Source organism: Rattus norvegicus, chromosome 6 (assembly GCF_036323735.1).
Source record: "Rattus norvegicus strain BN/NHsdMcwi chromosome 6, GRCr8, whole genome shotgun sequence".
Classification (NCBI taxonomy): Eukaryota; Metazoa; Chordata; class Mammalia; order Rodentia; family Muridae; genus Rattus; species Rattus norvegicus.
Window position 1 is genome coordinate 32,331,108 of NC_086024.1, and position 20,256 is coordinate 32,351,363.

General features: G+C 43.2%; 1 protein-coding gene and 1 pseudogene across 19 annotated transcripts in view; one reads left to right on the forward strand and one right to left on the reverse strand.

Annotated features, from left to right (window-relative positions):
- Dtnb (dystrobrevin, beta) overlaps positions 1-20,256 on the forward strand; it is a 196,986-nt gene that overhangs the window by 45,086 nt on the left and 131,644 nt on the right. For 17 of the 19 annotated variants that reach the window (XR_010052110.1, XR_010052111.1, XR_010052112.1 and 14 more), the window contains 2 exons: positions 3,991-4,076; positions 16,757-16,911. Coding sequence is in view for 9 of the 19 variants with exons in the window: in XM_063262066.1 (XP_063118136.1) it covers positions 3,991-4,076; positions 16,757-16,911 (241 nt within the window). In the remaining 10 variants the exon portion in view is untranslated. Of the gene's footprint in view, positions 1-1,353; positions 1,419-3,990; positions 4,077-16,756; positions 16,912-20,256 lie in introns of all 19 variants that reach the window. The other 2 variants (XR_010052113.1, XR_010052114.1) reach the window with 1 other exon arrangement.
- Btf3-ps5 (basic transcription factor 3, pseudogene 5) lies at positions 4,526-5,650 on the reverse strand (annotated as a pseudogene).

Consider the following 20,256-nt stretch of genomic DNA (forward strand, 5'->3'; position numbering starts at 1 on the left):
TCTCTGTGGTAACTCCAGTGTATGTCAAGTTGACACACAAAACCAGCCAGTGCACTTACAAAGCACGTTACTCATGGAGCCATTTCCCAAGCCCCGTCCTCTTTCATTCTTCATTTTTATCTATTTTCTTCATATTTTTGCTAGAGATTTAGTGGCATAATTAGTATCTGCCCGACACTAGCCTTTTTACTTTCCTTGACCCCCCTTTTTATTCTGTTTTATTATTTTCTGCTTTTACTATATTGATTTTCTATTTTCTTGTTTGGAGTTTAGTTTGCTGGGTTTTTTGTTTTCTGTAGTCATAAGCTGAATGCTTGCCTCCTCCCAGTCAAGCTGTGTGGTCACTGTGCTGTTTTCAGTGTCGTTTTACAAATCACTTCTGCGTGTACAGTACATGTGTGAAAAATGCAGCTTTTCTCTTTTTAAAAGCGTATTCTATGTGTATGGGTATTTTGCTTGCATGTGTGTCTGTGTATCACATGTGTGCAGTGTCCTCAGATCCCCTGGAACTGGAGTTGCAAACGGTTGTTAACTACCATGTGGGTGCTGGAAATCAAAACCAGATTCTCTAGGAGAGCCGCCAGTGCTCTTAACCACTGCGCCATCTGTCTCTGGCTCCGCTTTCTCTCTCCTTTTCAAGCATTTTGTTAGATAGTGGTCTGTCACTTACATTCTCGTCCCTGCGCATTGCTTCCCACCCCTGCTTTAATCTCTGGGATTGCGAGGCCACTGTTCTCCCATTGAGTGACATCTCTAGCCCTTTCTTTCTTTTTCTTTTTTTTTTTTCGGAGCTGGGGACCAAACCCAGGGCCTTGCGCTTGCTAGGCAAGCGCTCTACCACTGAGCTAAATCCCCAACCCCTATCTCCAGCCCTTTCTTTATTTCTATTTTGAGACAGATTCTTGCTATATTCAGGCTGGCAAACTGAACTGCCTCAAAGCCTTGTATAGATAGTTTTAGGTGTATGTTACCAAGCCTGGCTTTGCTGTCTGCTTTCAATAGCGTTTCTCTTGGATTTATTTCTTTTACGTGGCCTTAACACCTACCCCCACCTCGTGAGTGCTGAGATCACAGAGGTGTGCCACCCAGGACATGAGTTCATACTCTATCCTGAGACGCCATTGGAGAAAACTAATTTTTATCTTGAAAGTGGTTGTTAATTGGAGCTAGCTACTGGGTTAGGTATGGGGGCTTGTGTCCACTTTGCTCTCAATGCTGGGACTTCGTCTAGCTTGGACCTGCCACAGTCTGTGAGCTCGTACGCATGTCAGTCCTGCTGTGTTTGGAAGGCACTGTTTCTTCAGTGTCTTCCGCCCTGACTCCTAAAATCCGTCTGCCTTGTCTTCCATATAGTTCCTGAACCACGAGGGGAGTCCTGATTTGATGAAGACATCCCAATTAGGACCGAGTGTTTTAAGGTCTGTCACTCTGTACACTGCCCAGCTTTGGTTCTCTGTGTTAGTGCCCATTTTGTGCAGGAGGAAGCTTCTCTGATGCTCGCTGTGAGGGAGACACTAATTCATACCCATAGATATACCCCAAATCTCAGATGCTGTTAGGAGTCACTTCATTGCTGTTCCTTTATCAGAGCAGTAGTCTTTCATTTTCCCCAAGTTCAGGCCCTGGCTACTCTCAGGTTCCAGGCTGCCAGAGCAGTGTTGGAAATGGCTTCCGTCTCACGGAATGCACCTGAAATCCATTGGACAGTGGTTGGTTACTCCCACAGCTGTTGTGCCTCTATTGTACCAGTATATCCTGGAGATAGGTCACCAGTGTAGACCGAAGGGATTGTAGCTGGGTTGGTGTTTAGTTTCCTTCTCCAGTAGTATGCAGAAGTACCATGACTTCAGCCATCTTTGTGGCATTCTTGAATATGGGGCTTCTTTGGGAGAAGAATGGAACAGATTTTTGTTGTTGTTTTGTTTTTGTTTTTGTTTTGTTTTGTTTTTTTTTCCTCGAGAAAGGGTTTCTTTGTGTAACATTGTCTGTCCTGGAACTTAGATCTGTAGGCTTTGAACTCACAGAGATACTCCTGCCTCTGTCTCCAGATTAAAGGTGTGTGCCACCACTACCTGGCTAAAACTGGAATGGTTTTATCTCCTATTCTTACCTCCCCACATCCCCCCACCCCCATTTGTCTCTTCTGTTAAGGGTCCAGTTGACATAAAGAAATAATTGATTTCTACAGCACCTCCCCTGCTTGTGTGGGCCAGGCAACACCAGACACATGAAGACTTGTAATACCTGCTTTCCTGTCTATCAGAAATATTGTTAGGGATCCCTCTGAGGTCTGAGGTACGGCAGTGCTTTGGCCGCACACTGCATCCAGCATCCCCACCATGCCCAGTAGAATCCTCAGGCTCCCCCTAGGTCTTTTTCTTTGTCTTTCTTTAAGGTATTATTTATTTAATGTACACTGTACATACCAGAAGAGGCCACCAGATCCCATTACAGATGGTTGTGAGCCAGACATGTGGTTGCTGGGAATTGAACTCAGGACCTCTGGAACAGCAGTCAGTGCTCTTAACCGCTGAGCCATCTCTCCAGCCCTCCCCGCAGTTCTTATGCATGCAGCTGCTTTTATCCACAGAAGATTTCGATGAAAAGTCCATGTTTTCATGCTGATGTGGCAGTGCATGCTTATAATTCCAGCATTTGGGATTCTGAGATAGCAGGATTGCTCTGAGTTCAAAGCCAGCCAGGGTATCATAATGAGTTCTGAATCACTGAGGGATAGGAAGACTGCATGTAAAATTTGAAAATAAAGTATACTTCTTAGACTCTACCGAAGATTCTTTAGACACTGACTTTCCTCGTATGACGAAGGAATATTCCTCATCATTCTTCCAGACCCATATTGCCTTACATGTAGAAAATTGTCTTTATTTCTGAGGACATATATCTGTAAAAACCCCTTCCTCATTTTAGTTACTTATAGGGTTCCTAGTTTTATGAATAAACTCACCGAGATGTCATAGTTTAAAAACCTAGCTATGATAAAAAAGGCTTATAGATCATGTTCTTCTTTTCAGATACAAGGAAGGTTGGAAAGTGGGAAGCTCTGTGTTTTCTTTTGTTTTCCCAGTACTCAAGATTGAGTCCAGGGCCTGAGGCTTGGAGTCACTCTACACTAAGCTGTATCCCCAGCCTGGGAAACATCCTCTGGGCCCTGTGAATGTAACAGGGTGTTTTGCCTTTGCAAAACCAACATGGTAACCTCTTTCACTGCAAAGCTCTTTTGCTCTAAGTTACTGTGAAACTTTGTGACCACAGACTTTATGAGATTACCACAGGGGCTGGAGAGATGGCTCAGCCCTTAAGAAAACTGACTGTTCTTCCAGAGGTCCCAAGTTCAATTCCCAGCAACCACATGGTGGCTCACAACCGTCTTTAATGGGATCTGATGTCTTCTTCTGGTGTGTCTGAAGACAGTTACGTAAAAATAAATAAATACATATTTAAAACAATTTAAAAAGATTACCGCAAAGACTCGCTGTTAGCCAGTACACACTGACTTTAAGCAGCTATGGAATGAAGTTCTCTGTCTGCAGTGACAGCAGGTGTGACTGAAGGGGTGACACTCTGGTGCTGCCCCTCTCTGCTGCAGGTGCACAGCATGCATCATGTCTTCCTTTCATCTTCCCAGTGCTACCCTTCCCCTGCAGTGGTGTAGGGAGACAGATGGGGTCTGGCTTCTCAGAATAAGTACTTAACATCATTGCGTAAAGACTGTTGCCAGAACAACAGTGAACATCCTGTGAAACCTTCATAGCAGTGTGCACCTGGTACTTAGTGTGCGACGGTAAACTGCTATTATCCGGATGTTGGGGTGTATTTTTAAATGATATTCAAAGAATGAAAAACGGAGTTTAAAAATGTGGTAAAGTATTTAAGGGGGAGAATCAGTTTATCAGTTGCTCAGTGTTTAGAGATGTGGTTGGTTACTTTTATGGTTTCAGATAGCAATTATTTCTATTATTACTTTTGCAGCGAGGGCCGAGGCAAGCTGACCGTCTTTTCAGTTAAAGCTATGTTAGCAACCATGTGTGGTGGAAAGATGCTGGACAAATTGAGATGTAAGTATTTCCATGTTATTTGAAAGTTTTTGTTTTCAAATTAGGATGTTTAAACAATGTTAAGCGAGTGAATGTTTATAGAACTTTGGATGAGGCTACGTTGTAGCAGGACTCCAAATACATGAGCCATGCCACCTGCTGCTCCGGACACGTTGACTTCACTTCTGTTTTTTTATTTATTTTTTTAACTAGGCAAAGAGTTTTATTAACCTTTCCAAACTTTATGCCCAGGCTTCTTCAGCTTAATTTGCTGCAAAGAATGAATTGAGCCTAAGCAAATACTGAAAAGAGCTGCAGGGTCCAGGGGGATTGGGCTTAAAAATATTAGCGATCTAGATTTTATCAAGTCCATAATAAACATAAACATTTTAAAAAGCAGTTATGATATAAACCAGCAGCTCCTGTATGTAACTTCTGCAAGTGTCACCTTCTTCAGAAGTTGCTTCAGTTCAGTCTGCCTCGTTCTTAGAAGCCTCATCAGAATTCTCCACCAGCTCTGGAACTTCATCCTCCTCCTCTCCAGGAACCATTGCTGCTTTTCCATCCACAGATTGTTTGGGCAGAGCTTCAGCCGGTCTCCTCAAACTGGTCGGACTGCCTGCACCAAGCTGGCTGAGGATGCTGGGAGGCATTTCTGTCAGCTGCTTTGTCTCCCGTGGCCTGTCATGGGGAAGGTGTTTGCTGCCAGAGAGGCCTGAACTTTAGGGTTGTTAAAATGGATCACTGTTCCTTGGTTTGTAAACATGTTCACCTCTTCAGTACCAGAGATGTTGTTAACCCTAACTTCTTTATGGAGAACAGCACATTTCATCGTCTGCTTTGTCTTTCCACAAGCAGCTCCTTTCCCACCAATGCGAACTTGAGTTTGCAGTTTGGCGAGTTTTTCCTGGTTCATGATCGTTTCTCTCATCTTGTTGGCGTGGAACTAAGGTTCAGTCTCAGGCAGACCAGCTGAGATAAGGCACACACATGCGGGGATGGGGACACAAGATGGCAGCTAGCAGACTTCACTTCGTGTTAGTGTTTTTTAAAGCAAGAAAACTGGAGTTCAGAATAATGCTGTTGACATTGAAAAAAAATCCTTTAAAATGATTTACGTGTTAGTAAAAATGTGATTGGAGAGGTTTTGTTTTTAGTTAAAAAACTTTAATTACTTTTACTAGGCTTGGTCATCTTTAGCCGTCTCACTCCATTCTTCGTGAGGTGATGTTTGCTGGGATCCAACTGTTCCTCAGCGGTCTGAAATTGACAGCCTGGTCTCTCTCCCCTCTGCCGGTCCCCTCTGCCGGTGACCTTTCTTTTTGTTGCTGTTATGTGCTTTTCGTTTCTGTTTTATTTTTCCCCCTTTTCTATGGGTCACCATTTCTCTATTCACTATTCAGTAGATAGTATAAGAGGGAGACTAGATCAAGTTGGACAGAGAAGATGAAATTCATAACTATTTGATTTTGCTGGGCATGGTTTTTTTACTTACCCAGCTATCAGTTTAGCCTAACACTGGCTCTCTCTACAGAGGGTGATGTGGGGTATTCATCTAAGTTTACACCCTCATTTTTGTTTTGTTTTCTTGAGACAGGGTTTCTGTGTGTAGCCTTGGCTGTACTGGAACTCTGTAGACCAGGCTGTACTTGAACTTACAGAGATCCTACGGGCTTCTGCCGCCCCAGTGCTGGGATTAAAGCCTGGCACCACCTTGCCAGACTTAGAGCCTAGATTTAAGCTATTGTTTTTCTCCACTGTGCTAATATTGTCATGGCAGAGACACTGGGGGGGGGGGGAGGGTCAGGTGTCACATTTCAGAGAAATGGAAGCAAAGCTGTGGGTTCTAATGAAGTGCTAGAATTGCTGTATTGGGGCCGGGGAGATGACTCAGGAGATTAAAGTACTTGGTGGAAGCCTAACAGGGCCCAGAACCCACGTGGTAGGAGGAGATGACCAGTCCCTATGAGTTCCAGGATGCACACACACAGATATCAATATCATTTAAAAAGACGGAATTCTAACTTCTTATGTTTGAATGAAACATAATTTCATCTATATTACCTCTTTAAAAAAATCTCCATAAAAAGGATAAAAAAGAAAGAATAAGGAAAATACGTAAGTGGCCCTTAGCATCTGAAATCTATACTCTTCAGGGGTCAGCTATACTGTGCCCCCCCCCTTTTCCCCTTTTTTTTTGTTGTTGTTGTTGCTTGGTTGTGTGTCCTTTGTCACTGGCTAATTGGACGGTGTTAGAGGTGCACTATGTTAAGAGATATTTGCTTCTGACTTGCTCGTTTTTGTATGCCACCAGCAGAGAAACACCACGAATGAGATATTGTACTAAAGTGGTTATTATGGGAGAAAACTGGGAAACCCTATTTGGACACTCAGTTTTGGCCGCCATGGGGATCTTCCCACCTGGGTGTCCCGCTCTCAGATGTGCTGTCCTGGGTGGAGGTGGCTGAATAACCTCGCGCATAGGCAGAAGAGAAGGATGGCGCTGCTGGGCAGTGCCCACCCAGTGCGCTTTATTTACTTTCTAATCCTGTTTGTGGGTTTAGTTTGCATGGGTGCTCCAACCTCTTCCTTCTGACTGCATCCCGTTTCCTGCAATAAAGGTCCCACTGTATTAAGCTCGGCGGCGTGGCACACAGCTCAGCATTGCTCTCTCCCCGCCCCCTCTCTCTAACCCTTTGCATCTTGCCTTTTGGGATTTTTTAACTAAAAAGTTTTCCTTTATTTTCCCCTCGGCCTTTGCAGACAGTCATTTTTGTTTACATGCGTGTGTTCCTGCCTGCGTGTCTGTCTGTGCACTGTGTTCATACAGGTGCCTTCACAGGCTGGAAGATGGAGTTGGATGTGCTGGAACTGGAGTTCTGGGAGCTTGTGAATCGCCCAGGTGCTCGGAATGGAACTCAGGTCTTCCCCAAGAAAGCAACTGGTTTCAACTGCTGATCTCTCCAGCCTACCCCTTCCACCTTCTAAAGTTGATGTTTTTTAAATATCAAAAGAACATTTTAGATAACTTAACAGACATTTGTGTTTGGGGTGTGAAATGTGTTAGGTTTTTCAGAAGTGCTTTGAGTATTTCTATCTATAAGACATTTGCAGGGATGTCCCTTATCGTGGTCCTGTATTTCTGGATTGAAAGGTAATTTACACAGGATTCTAAATGCCAATGACTAGCACTCAGACGCTGGTTAAAATGTTATCAAAACTCAGTATCAGCCACTCCGAGTGGAGCAGCCCCTGTAGGCTGAAGCCACACCTGACAAACCAATTTGATGCAACTAATTTAAACCCCTTCTAGCCACACTAAAAGTTTACTTTATATATTTATTTTTTTATAAAATTTTATTTAAAAACTAGTGTCTTTAAGTAGTGAAGCAGATGTATGGAGAAGACTGTAAAAGTGCTTTTATCCATTTACTCAGTCGACTTGTGGGGGAACAGTTAGGTGTGTCTCAAGTTACAGACAAACATACACCTCACACTTCTTTCTTTCTTCTCCTTTTTTGAGCTCATAGTACTATAATGAAGCCTAGAGCTCTTTGGCCTCTGGGTGCTTCCACCTCAACCTTAGACAGTCTGAATATTTCAAGATGCTAATGGCAGTTTTCCCTGTTGAACACACTGGGTTTCAGTAGTGCCAGGGTATACATCTTACCTTTTTACATGTCTCTGAAAGACTGCATTTTGAGTAGAGAAAAGTTAACCTGGGAAGCTTTCTGCTCTGTTTGCTCAGGATTGACTTTTCTCACCGTTGTTTCAGTTGCTTGCTTCTGGTGTTTCATTAACAGGCTGCAGAGAGGCCTCTGGCTTCAGTTCAACAGTTTCCCTGTTCAAACGTCTTCTTCCTTCTCCTGGGTCTTAATCACATGTCACTCCACCCTCACCCTCACTGGTAGCTGCTAGCCAGCTTTTGACTTCTCTTTTAATCTGCATGAGCAATGCCTGCGTTTGGCATTTCTGGAATAACTGGAATGTTTTAGAACTGGAAGCAAGTAAGAAATATTCTCTATATCTGCATTGTATGAACTATAACAAAATGAAAAGCAGAAACTAAGAGAAGCTGTATTGGTCAGGCTTCTCTAGAGGAACAGGACACATGCACATCCCTCTCAGCCCCAACCCTACATGCACATGCACACGCGCACAGACAGACACATAGACACACAGATAGACACACATACGCACATGCACATGCACACATACACACACATAGACATACATAGACACACAGACAGGCACACACACACACAGACATACATACACACATGCACATGCACACATAAACATACATAGACATACATAGACACAGAGACACATACACACACACACACACACACACACATAGATAAAGGGGATTTATTAGAATGGCTTGCAGGCTGTTGTCCAGCTAGCCCAACAATGACTGCCTACCAACAGTGTCCTAGAATCCAGTAGTTGTTCAGTCCATGAGGCTGTTTGTCTCAGCTGGTTTTCAGTGTATGACAGAATTCCAAAGAAACTCTAATATCAGTGAAGGTGTGAACTTGCCAGACATAGAGCAGAAAGAGCAGAAAACAGGCATACAGTGGAAGCTTCCTTCTTCCATCCTTTATATAAGCTACCACAAGGTGTGACCCAGATAAAGGTGGACCATCCCACCTCAGAAGATCCAGATTAAAACTGGGTCTTCCGGGGCTGGGGATTTAGCTCAGTGGTAGAGCGCTTACCTAGGAAGCGCAAGGCCCTGGGTTCGGTCCCCAGCTCCAAAAAAAGACCCCCCCCCTCAAAAAAAAAAAACTGGGTCTTCCCATTTCAAATGCCTTAATTAAGGGAAAAAAAAAAAAACCCTCACAGGTGTCCACAGCCCCTTGGGTTTTTGTTAATTCCAGATGTAGTTAGGCTGACAACCAAGAAGAGCCATTGCAGGAACCAAGAACTCTTTGTAAGGTGGGTGTGGCTGGATCAGCAAAAGCTTCAGATGAGCCCCTCTCCTTCTGGCTTCATCAGCGATGTGGAATTTTAACCAGTTTGAGAATGCAGTGTGCCTTGTACTTAGTTTGTGGTGTGCGCTTATAAACAGATGTGTGTACATGGCTTTCCTGGTTAAGTCATGCAGTTGACTGAAAGCTGGCAGGAGTTGGAAGTCACCTTTGCCAGGGAACATTCATGTAAAAGGAAAATGTCTGTCCATTAATAGACTTGTCCTTTTAGTCTGAACAGTCCTGTCACCTTGCAGAAGCCTGTCATGGGTTTTAAGAGGAGGAGACACAGCAGATGGAAACAGTCAGTAGAAAGAGGGTTCTTCTCACTAGAACAAAAATCAAACGTACTCTGTAAGGTCAGTAGTTGTGCCTGCTACACAAGGAAGAAACTGGATGAGACATGTACATTGAAGGTTGTGGGTTTTCCACAAGGAATAAAGCCTACTTCCCCTCCCCCTTTTTCTTTCAGTTAGGAACAACTGTTGGGGAACTGGCGTGCTTTCTTTCAGCGCTGTATAAATAGGAAGTTCATCCTGTATACCAGCACGGGGTAGGGCTTTAATCAGAGAGCTGGTATAGTCTTTTCTCTTAGCGCCAAGAATGGAGCCTGCAGTCTCACACCTGTTACACGCCCTCCATCACCACCAAGCCCTTGTTCGTGGTGTTTTTACTGAATTTTATTTATTCTTTAGGCCTCGTTATATGAAGTAGTAAACTACACTCCCTCAGATTCATCACTTGTGGTGCTTCATCTGAGATTAGCTTAGTTTCGCACCACTTCTGCAGATACGGGAAGCCTATTTAAAAGAACAAAACCAAACCAAAAATACACCACTAGTTAAACCAGTAACTCAAGAAGTAACGAGCTACCTCATTATGCCTTCAGTTTCTGGATCTAGCTGTACTTTTCTTAAAACAAACAAACATGTTCCTTTCCCCACCCCTCTTATAATCTGTGCCCTTTTCGTGATTAGAAAATTACTACTTTGAGTCCATTCGACAGGACATAGAAACTGAGTGGAATTGAAAATAATACATCTCTGTGGTGCGGCCAGTCATGTGATTCTCTGGTTATTTTTCTCTTTGTGTTTTTAAACGAGTTAGGTAGAGACTTGTTGATGTGTCATGTACGTGCTTGCGATCATGATACCGCACACCTGCACATATGTGGCAGCCGGAGTCTCTAGTCCTGCTGTTTGTGGCTATGAGTTACTCATTGCCTTATTGGAATAAGACAGTTTTGATTGTATAAATGTACGTGAACACGTTTAGTAGTAACCAAGAACTTGATTAGTAAGTGACTTAAATGCATTAAGGTTTATATTTCTCATGCTAAAATGAGTCCAGAGGCTGCTGAATTCAAAGTTCTGATAGGAAACCAACACTTCTCCAGAAATCTACTCCAGAGTTACAGTGTGGACAGGAGGCAGGGAAGACATTTTACAAAAACCCGCACTGCCACGGTAAACACCGTAAGGATTCAGTTAGTGAGCGAGAGGGGAGGAGATGTTACATGGATGCCTTGAGGTGTCTGTCATACCTCATACGGACCCTCTGCTCTCACTCTGACTTAATATGTGATTGCACTCCTCATGAGAGTCGCAGCCAGCTCTTTACAAGTGGAGTCAGCGTGCTCTTCCCTCCCTTTCAGAGCATAAGCATCTCCGAGCTTCTCTGCGGTCCCTCTTCCGTGCGACTCAGTACTGACTGCAGGCAGGCTTGCAGACATGATAGGGATGGTACACATCTCCAGTCTGTTTATTCCACTCAGGTTTTTCTTTCATCCCATGCAGTCCCTAGCATTGAAATGTCTTGGTTTTGATCTCTGTTCCCCATCACTGGCCACCACTTATAATCCAGTCTCTTCTGTAGATAGAGCTTTGCAGCTGGTGGCTGCAGATCAGGTCCATCTTCTCTTCATCACATTCATTAGCTGTCTAATCCTGAGGGGCAGCTTTTAAGCACTTCATCTCCACTTAAACATTTTAAAATCAGATTCAACTCTTTTGTCTTTCAGAGTTTCTTTCATAGCAGAAATACTATATTTCCCAGTGTCAGTGTTTCTTTCAGTGCCGGCTTCTCAGTTACCACCAGATGAGGACATAGCTATGAATCTCAGGCAGAGGCATTTGGACCCTTTTGTCTGGTGGTTCTTAATCCCATTTCTGTCCTGCTTCCTCCTCGTTCTTCCAAATCTCCTTTTTTAGGCTCTAGATAACTTTTCTTTAGACTTGTTCGGGGGTGGGTTCACACCCTAGCATCACATAAACCAAAACTGGAGTGGCAAGGGTAGAGGCAGGCCCACCAGAAGTACAAGGGCTTTCCTTACTATGTACCACACCAACGTGTAGGACTTATTAAATCGTGCCTCAACAAACAAAAGCCCAAGATTTCCTTTTCTAATATAAAAATGTATCCTTATTTTATGTTCATTGGTGTTTTGCCTATATGTATGTTTGAACGAGGGTGTCAGAGCCCTGAAACTGGAGTTACATGTGTGAGCTGCTGTGTAGGCTCTGGGGACTGAACCCCATTCCTCTGGAAGAACAGACAGTACTCTAAACCACTGAGCCATCTCTCCAGCCCCACCAGAATTCTTCCTACAATCCTTTCCGCTCCATCTTCTAACTAATGTATGCTTGCTTGCTGAGAATTGACCCCAAGCCTTATGCAGGAGAGGAAGGTGTTCTGCCATTGAGCACTCTCCGCTCCTTGTCTTACTTTGCGTGTTCATCTTCTCACTTTTAATTTAGTATCTCTAAGTTTCTCTACTTCTGGAGAACTTACACATTTGCCTTTCCTTCTCCTCTCCTGCCATCTGTCCATCTGTCACTCTGTCTTCTATCCTATCTATGATGCTAGGTTTTTAGGTATCGTCTGCATCCTACTCATTCTTTCTCGTGACTGTTGCCTCTTTTGGGGAGGACACTACGGCCAAGCCTAGGACCTTGTGCAGGTGAAGCACACACTCTGTTCTTGCCCAGCCTCAGCCCCTGTGTGTGCTCTTGTTTTGTGGTGGCAATGCCTCTTTTATTATGTTTATTTCAAAGTCCTTACTTCCTTTGCTCTCTCCCTCCTGCTCTCCTCTTTCTCCTCTAATTATTAGGAACACAGTCTTTTTATGTAGCTGTGGCTGGCCTCCAGCTTGCTCTGTGGACCAGGATGTCTTCAAAGTCTTGGAACTTTTGCCTCTACCTCCTGAGTACTGGACCCTGGAAAACACCACCACATCCAACTACCACACCTAGCCAATGTTTCTGAAGTTGGTATATATTGTCCTGTCTGTTGATATTTTAAAGCAGTTTATTTATAATCTTATTATAAATTATAACTTTTAAATTTTTCTCAAAGGTTTATTTGTCAGTGTACTTTATGGGTTTGAGCACTCAATCTGCATGTGTGACTGCACACCAGAAGAGGGCATCAGTTTCCATTATTAATGGCTGCGAGCAACTATGTGGTTGCTGGGAATTGAACTCAGGGCCCCTAGAAGAGCAGAGCAGCCAGTGCTCTTAACCACTGTGCCATCTCCCCAGCCCCTAAGTTATATTGTAAAGGACTATAATTTGATAACATTTACTCCAGATCCAGATAGGTATGGATTTAAAAGGCTACCTTTTTGGCCTTCAGCAAGTCCTAAGAACCAATTTCTCATATGTTATTTCAAATGATTATATGTGTGCACGTGTGCACATATCCAGGTGAGGTCATGCTTCCTTGTCACTCGATTTTGAGCTCCTGGTTATCTCTGCTTTCTCCCCACTCTGGATGAACAGAGGAATGACCGACACGAGAACTCTGTGGAGAACGAGTAGGGCTGCCAGCGATGCCTTTCTCATCTTCTTTGCCAGCCTTTCTGTTAAAAACAGGATTTTATCATACCACAGTATCTTGGGATAGAAGCGTTTATACAGCATATTAGTTATTAGTTGCCCGTTGCAGTGATAGAAATACTCTGACAAAAACAAGTTAGAGAGAAGTGGTTTATTTTGGCTTATGGTCCTAGAGGGGAAAAGTTCATCACAGGGGCGAAGGCATGGCAGCAGGAGTGTGAGACTAGCCCGGCAGTCAGGAAGCAGTGATCGAATGTTCTCTACAACAAGGAGCAGAGAGGGGCTGTGGGAGGTGAGGCCAGCCCTAACAACATCTAAGCATTTGTCCTTGTCCCACAGGTAAGTGTAGTCTTTACCCTTCATCAAGGAAACACATGGAGACCACTATAGAGAACTACAGCCAATCAAAATGCAGAGCTGTAGAACTCAGTTCCTGCACCCAAGATTGAGGAACTCGACAAGAAAGGGGGTGTCAAGACTGTGAGAGCCAGAGAATCAGGGAGTCCATGGCCAAACGGCCAAGGAGTGCAGCTAAGAGACACCACGGGACAGATCTAGCACAAGAGGTTTATTGGGGGAGTGGTGAAAATAAAAGACCGTCTCAGAGTGAGGACAAGGTGGACAGAGAGAGAAAGACAGAGATACAGAGACACACACAGAGAGACAGAGAAACTGGCAAAAGACTGGGAGATAGAAGGAACAAGGCAGAACAACATGGACTGGCTTGGGCCTTTTAAAAAGGCGAATGTCACTTACGACTCTGGTGATAGTGGAAATACATGATGACTGGTGATGACGTCAGCTACCCAAGCCGCTGCAGCCGAAAAGCAGGCTGGCACCAAATTTACAACAGCTACACCCATGAAGTCTTGCAAACATGGCCGACTAAGCATGAGCTGAATAATGACAATACAGTAGATATGCCAGACTGGACAGGGAAAGCCCACATGGCCTCAGCTCTGCACAAAGAACTGCTGGACCAAGGAATGCTGGGAGTGGGAGAAATAATCTCTAGAGAAAAACACACGAATTGGTTATCCTGTGCCAAGTGATCAGCTCTGAAAACATGCATACAAGGATGTATACATATAAAACACACATACATATCAAACATGCAGACTAAGCAGGCTGTCTTTAGGGTATGTGTGTGTGTGTGTGTGTGTGTGTGTGTGTGTGTGTGTGTGTGTACATACACACTATGATTTGTTTAATGGGTTTAAGGCACACTAGCTGAGCAGTTAATATTCTATTCCTCTAAGCCGATCTACCTACCTCCTAGCCAAAATCCCTAAGATACCCACATTTTATTATTAGTCTGGCTCTCTATATGCCGGTTGTGGTCCCGTGGGGGCTCCTGGACCCTTTTCCTCGTGGCCAATTCTTCCTCTCTCTCTCCCCATCGCCTGGCTAGGATCAGAAGTCCTACCCTATTCTCTCTTCTGCTCAGCCACTGGCTGATCAGAATTCATTGACAAGTCAAAAAATAAGCAGGGAGCAATGTTTACTCAACATCGAGGCAGGAGATACGCAGAATAAGTGTTACAGTGCCAGTTACGGGGCAGAGAAACCAGCATTTGAATTATACGAGGATGATCTTTACACAGTGCACACTAACCCTCTCCCTACATTTCCCCCTTTCAGTCCATTGGAAGCTCTTCCTCTCACACTAATAAATTACTCAGTGATAACAATTATGAAGCAGTGAGGTGAGATTTACATTCACAATGTCCAGTCATCCGCATTTGGCAACTTTTGGTAAAATTCTCTACTATCTGTCCTATTTTGGTGAGTTCAAAGTTCTGTACTTAAACATCCTTATCATAACTTGCATAAACTTTAAACATTTTCATAATTCTAAACAACTTAAATTTACATGTAAGACTTTAGTTATCTAGTCTTCGACCCCATCAGAGATTTGAGAAGGAATAAATATTCCCTGAGTATGCAGGACATGTAGGCAAGCAACTTCCAAAACTAGAAATGACAGAGACAGTTGGCTGTCTGGACGGTCCCCCCAAATTGTCTCTACAGCGTTGGAGCATCCATTTTTAGCCTCTGACCTAGTACATCTGACAGACTCTTGTGAGGCAGGAATTATGAAGGAGTGTTTACCTTGTCATGGAAAGCTCAGTGGGTGACCTCCATGCATCCATGCTTGCCTATTCTGGACAGTGTTCTGTCTGCAGTTGAACCCGGTGGCTACCTTGCAGTATTTGCTTTTGTTGTTGTTTTAAGCTTTATTTATTTTATATATGTGAGTACACTGCAGCTGTCTTGAGACACATCAGAAGAGGGCATCGGATCCCATTACAGATGGCTGTGAGCCACCACATGGTTGCTGGGATTTGTACTCAGGATCTCTGGAAGAGCAGTCAGTGCTCTTAACGGCTGAGCCATCTCTCCAGCCCCAGCTTTGCAGTATTTGAAACAGACTCCATATGGAGATTCTTTGATGCTCATCATCACCTTTGAAGTAGCGTGAGGTGCTGCCAGGACCTGACATGTCTCACTGTTAGAAAAGCCTTAAAATAATGAAACATCTTAAATTGCCGTATTCTGTAGGTCTCTGAGATTTTTGAAGATCATCCATCTATATCAGAATTGGCAAATGTTGCTTGTTACTAGCTATTTACTATGTGATCAACCTAGGAAGCATGTTTCTATAATTAACTGGTATCTGACATGACCATAAGTTTGATTGACTATTAATTTGCATTACTTAATTATTCTAAACAGTGTATAGTAGCAGCCTTAAAAGGGTCAGAACTTAATACTGCATTTTTAAGAATCACCTAGGTGCAATACCGCAAACAAGGGTTGAGAACATATGTACATTGTATGTATATTATAGCAAAATGTAATCTGTATCAGCAAAGATCTAAATCAGGGTAACCAAATTTAACATAATTTATATCAATATACAAAGCTCTATAATGATATAACAAAATATAGCCTCAATTTTGTATCAGTGTACAAAGATCTATACCAATGTAAGATTTTTGGTTTGTTAATGGCTTTCTAGTTTAAAAGTAGATTTAAAACAGGGCTGGATGGTTCAATGGTTAAGAGCATTGACTGCTCTTCCAAAAGAACTGGGTTCAATTCCCAGAAACCATATGGCAGCTCATAACTGCCTGTAACTTCAAGATCTGACACACACACAAACGCAGACAAAACACTAATGAACAGAAAATTAAAATTTAAAAATAAATTCAGTAATCTACTCTTTATTCCTATCATTCCTATCCAGGTTCTCATGTTATTCAGGCTGGTTTTGAAATTGCTATGTAGTCTCATTCTCCTGCCTCTGCCTTCTAAGTGCTGTGTTTGTTGTCTTATAAACACAGATAGTAAGGAATAAAGACATGCTGTTTCAGAATTCTTCTTGGAACTGTGGGTTGCACAAATAAAAGCTAATTATCCTTCAGTTCCATGGATTTAGAAAGGTGAGGGACAGAGAGAATGCTCAGCAGTTAAGAGCACTTGCTGCTCTTGCAGAAGACCTGGATTTGATTTTCCACTCCTACAGCAAGGAGCTCACAACTGCCTGTAACTCCAGCTCCAGGTGATCCATCACCCTCTTCCAGTCTCTTTGGGTACTGCTCTCATGCGTACAACCTCCATTTAAAACCTTCAGAAAGGTAAGTGGACAGACATGAATGTTTTCTCCACTTAATGTTTAGGTAGAATCTTAAATGGATGGCATTGAGAGAGCCAAGTAACTACACAGTGTTAATAAGTAGGAGGATGATTTGAGTGTTAATTAAAAATTGTAACGTTATGGGACTTTTGAATGATACATTTTTAGTGGCATAGAAATAACAAAGCCATTTACAATTTTAAGAGACAGTAGTTTCTTATAGTTTGGTTTTATTTGCTTTTGTTCTTACAGACATTTTCTCCCAGATGTCAGATTCGAATGGTTTAATGATGTTTGGCAAGCTTGACCAGTTTCTGAAGGAAGCCCTGAAACTCCCAACAGCTGTCTTTGAAGGGCCATCCTTTGGTTACACGGAACACGCAGTCCGTACCTGTTTCCCACAGCAGGTAAGGACCATTGACAAGACCTGGGGCTAAGGAGCTTCCACCTTCTACCTTTAAAGGAAGAGGCTAAGGAAAGGCAGGAGAGGGGTGGAAGTTCACCTGAGGACTCTTGTTCTTAGGTAAGGGAACATTTGAGTTTTTTTTTTCTTTGTTACTGTTGTTTTGTTTTTATGGTGGGGGAGAAAGTTTATTATAGATAAGAGAGTGTAGGTAGAGGTAGGGACAGCCAGGAGAGCCCAGAGTTGACCAGACTAAGCTGGGCTATGTGGAGAGAGGGGGAGGGGAAGAAAGAGGGGCGAGAGGGCAACCAGGTGCAGCAGCCACAAGGCCAAAGGTACCAACAAGACAAAAAAAAAAAAAAAAGCCATTTAAGTATTTTAAAGAATTTTTTTTCTGCATTGTCATAACTGATAGATGTTTTTTCCTTTTTTTTTCTTTTCTTTTCTTTTTTTTAAAGTAATGTTCTTTAGATTTTAAGGGCAGGAATTTTGACCTAAAGCTATAGTGATAACTGGATCATTGTCTTCCTCACAGTGCTCATCTGCCCTGTGGGGTACACTGAGCTTACCTGTGACAGAGTCGGAAGTTTGACATCTTTTCTTATTTTTTTTTTTTACCTAGAGTCTGTTTCTTTTTTTTTTCTTTTTTTTTTTTTTTTTCGGAGCTGGGGACCGAACCCAGGGCCTTGCGCTTGCTAGGCAAGCGCTCTACCACTGAGCCAAATCCCCAACCCACCTAGAGTCTGTTTAAGGCATATTCCTGAGAGCTGAACTCTGTCTCAGAGGCTGGAGAGAAAGAGAAACTCAAAAGTAGTTACTTAATGTAGAGAACAGATAGCCGAAATATTGCCTTTAGAAAGTTATGAGAAACAGAAAATTCAGGAAAAAAAAATCTCGTTTAAAACTAATAGAAAAAAATCTTCCCAGAAGATACTTAATTACCAAAGGAATGGTAGCTTTAGGGTTGGGAGACTCAACCAGTCAGGGACAGGACTTCAGCCCAGCCAGCAGTCATGCCAACAGGGATGGGAGAAGCTTAACAACCGGTCAGGCTGAGGTGTGCTGCTCCCCTGCTCAGGCCTTCCTCGGAGACCTCACAGCTTGAATGGAATGTCGTGGAAATATTCAGGGGTCCGATTTGTGGCGCCTCAATACAGCCACATGTGAGTCTTAACAAATTCATGCAACGGTAAAGTTGGCCTGTACACAAAACTGTTAGAATCGTAAAAGACAGAGGAAGCGGTGGATTAGAGCCTAGAGAGAGTGATCCAGCGGGTTTTGTTTGTTTTTCTGTTACACAGGAAGTTGCAAAAATCTGAACAAAGTTTATAACCAGATAATAATATTCTGCCACTGAATGCCAATTTCTTGATTTTGATGTTTATTTTTAGCTACGTCAGAGATTTTTTTTTTTTTTAAAGAAATTTAATCTGGGTCAGTCTTGGTGAATGACTATAATCCCAACTCTAGGGAGGCAGAGACAGGCAGATCTCTGTGAGTTTGAGGCCAGCCTTGCTCTACAGAGCAAGTTCCAGGACGGCCAGAGCTATACAGAGGAACCCTATTTTGAAGAACCATTAAAAAAAATCAACGGAAATATTTATGGATAAAGGAGCACCCATCTGCAGTGAGAACGAGTCAGGGGTCTGGGCTGGACTAGGTTATGGAATGTTTAGTTTGATAAGATTGATTCATATAGGAAGATTTTTCCTCATCAGGAAGAGGAACAGAGTATAGGACTTAAGCTTTAATGTTTGTCGGAGTGATTCTTAGTGGTTATAAACCAACAAACTGAGTTTAGAAGCTTAAAATTTATCGAAAATAAACAGAAAGTGAATTAAAAACTCCCTAATTTTCTTGACTCCCAAGTCTTGGAGGATTATGTTTTCTCTTTGGAAGATTTACCCCTTATTTGACTACTTATCTTTTTGGTGCCGACTTTAACTTGAAGAGTTGTCTACTCAGTGGGGGTTTTAGATCTGATGTCTGTGTGGGAAGGGCAGCATTAACATTAGAGTGAATATTCACCAGAGAGGATGGCTCAGATACGGTGTAAGCCAACAGAAAGTTTTCATTAGCTAGCCAGCTACAACACTGGGTGCTCAGGACCCCATGGTAGCCCAGAGCCCTTTTCAGGGTGAGCTTTTAAGCACAAAAACCGTGCTTTTGTTGACATACTTCAGTTAACAAGAACAGTTAGCCAGAAGCAGAATTACGGAAGCTGAAAAGGAAGGTTAGTACATTTTGAGACTTTTCTAGAACTACGTGGTGTAGTGGTGAATTTGGCTCCCAGAGGGTTGTGTGTGCTGCACCTGCCCAAGAGATTTCTGGATTTGAGAATGAAAGACACACACACACACACACACACACACACACACACACACACACACCACACACCACACCACACATACACACACCACACACACAGACACGCACACACATGCCAGCTAATTTTGATATGCCTTGACTAGCTCAATGGCTGAGCACTTCTTAACCTCCCTGCAGTTAGCAAATACTCTCCACTGGTATTCCTGAGTTAACATCTTTAAAAATCTATATTTCATCTTTCCACTCCAGACTCCATGGGGAAGTGACCCATGGGCCACTTTCCTGGATCCTTGTATCCCGGCAGGCTTTTAAGTTTCATCTTTCTGCTTCCCTGTCATGGCAATTCTCTGTTTCCTCTTCTCCCTCTTGGTGCAAAAGTCCCTGCCCAGCCAATGGCCTTAAGGCATTTATTATTATCTGTCTAAGTCAGCTGAGGGGCAGGGACCCTCAGGTCTGGATTCTGGCTTTTGGGAGCCAAAATAAGACAAAGCATTAGAACCAGTTCCCAGCAATGTGGACGTGGATGGACTAGGCCTCTGTTTTAGGTTCGGCAGGTGGTGCTGTCTGTGTGCTGACTTTTACGACCTGAACAGCTCTTCTATCATGGAGTCTGCTGTGGCCCGGGACCCTGCTTGTTACATAGGAGGGAGGGGGAGAGAAGGCACGCCATGCGTCACGTCACCCAGTGTGTGTACACGCTGTGCGTGCTCTCCTAGAGCATAGAAGAGGTGACGATAGGAAAGGAGGTGGCATTTTTGTTGGTTAGTTTTTTTACAAAGTACAATAGATAAGGTCGGATTCTACTTCAACCAACCAATCTCTTCCTGGCTATGTGCCAAGATGAATTTTCTTTCCACTTGGAGACATTTCCTGGTTGTTCTGGCCTTGCTTTCATAGACATTGAATAAAATGAGCAAGAATTCCCTGGCATGTGCAGTGTGCATATTTGTGTTATACTGAATACATTTCAATCAAGGACTTCATGGTCTCCTGCAGCAGCCCTTCACCTGGGTAATTTTTG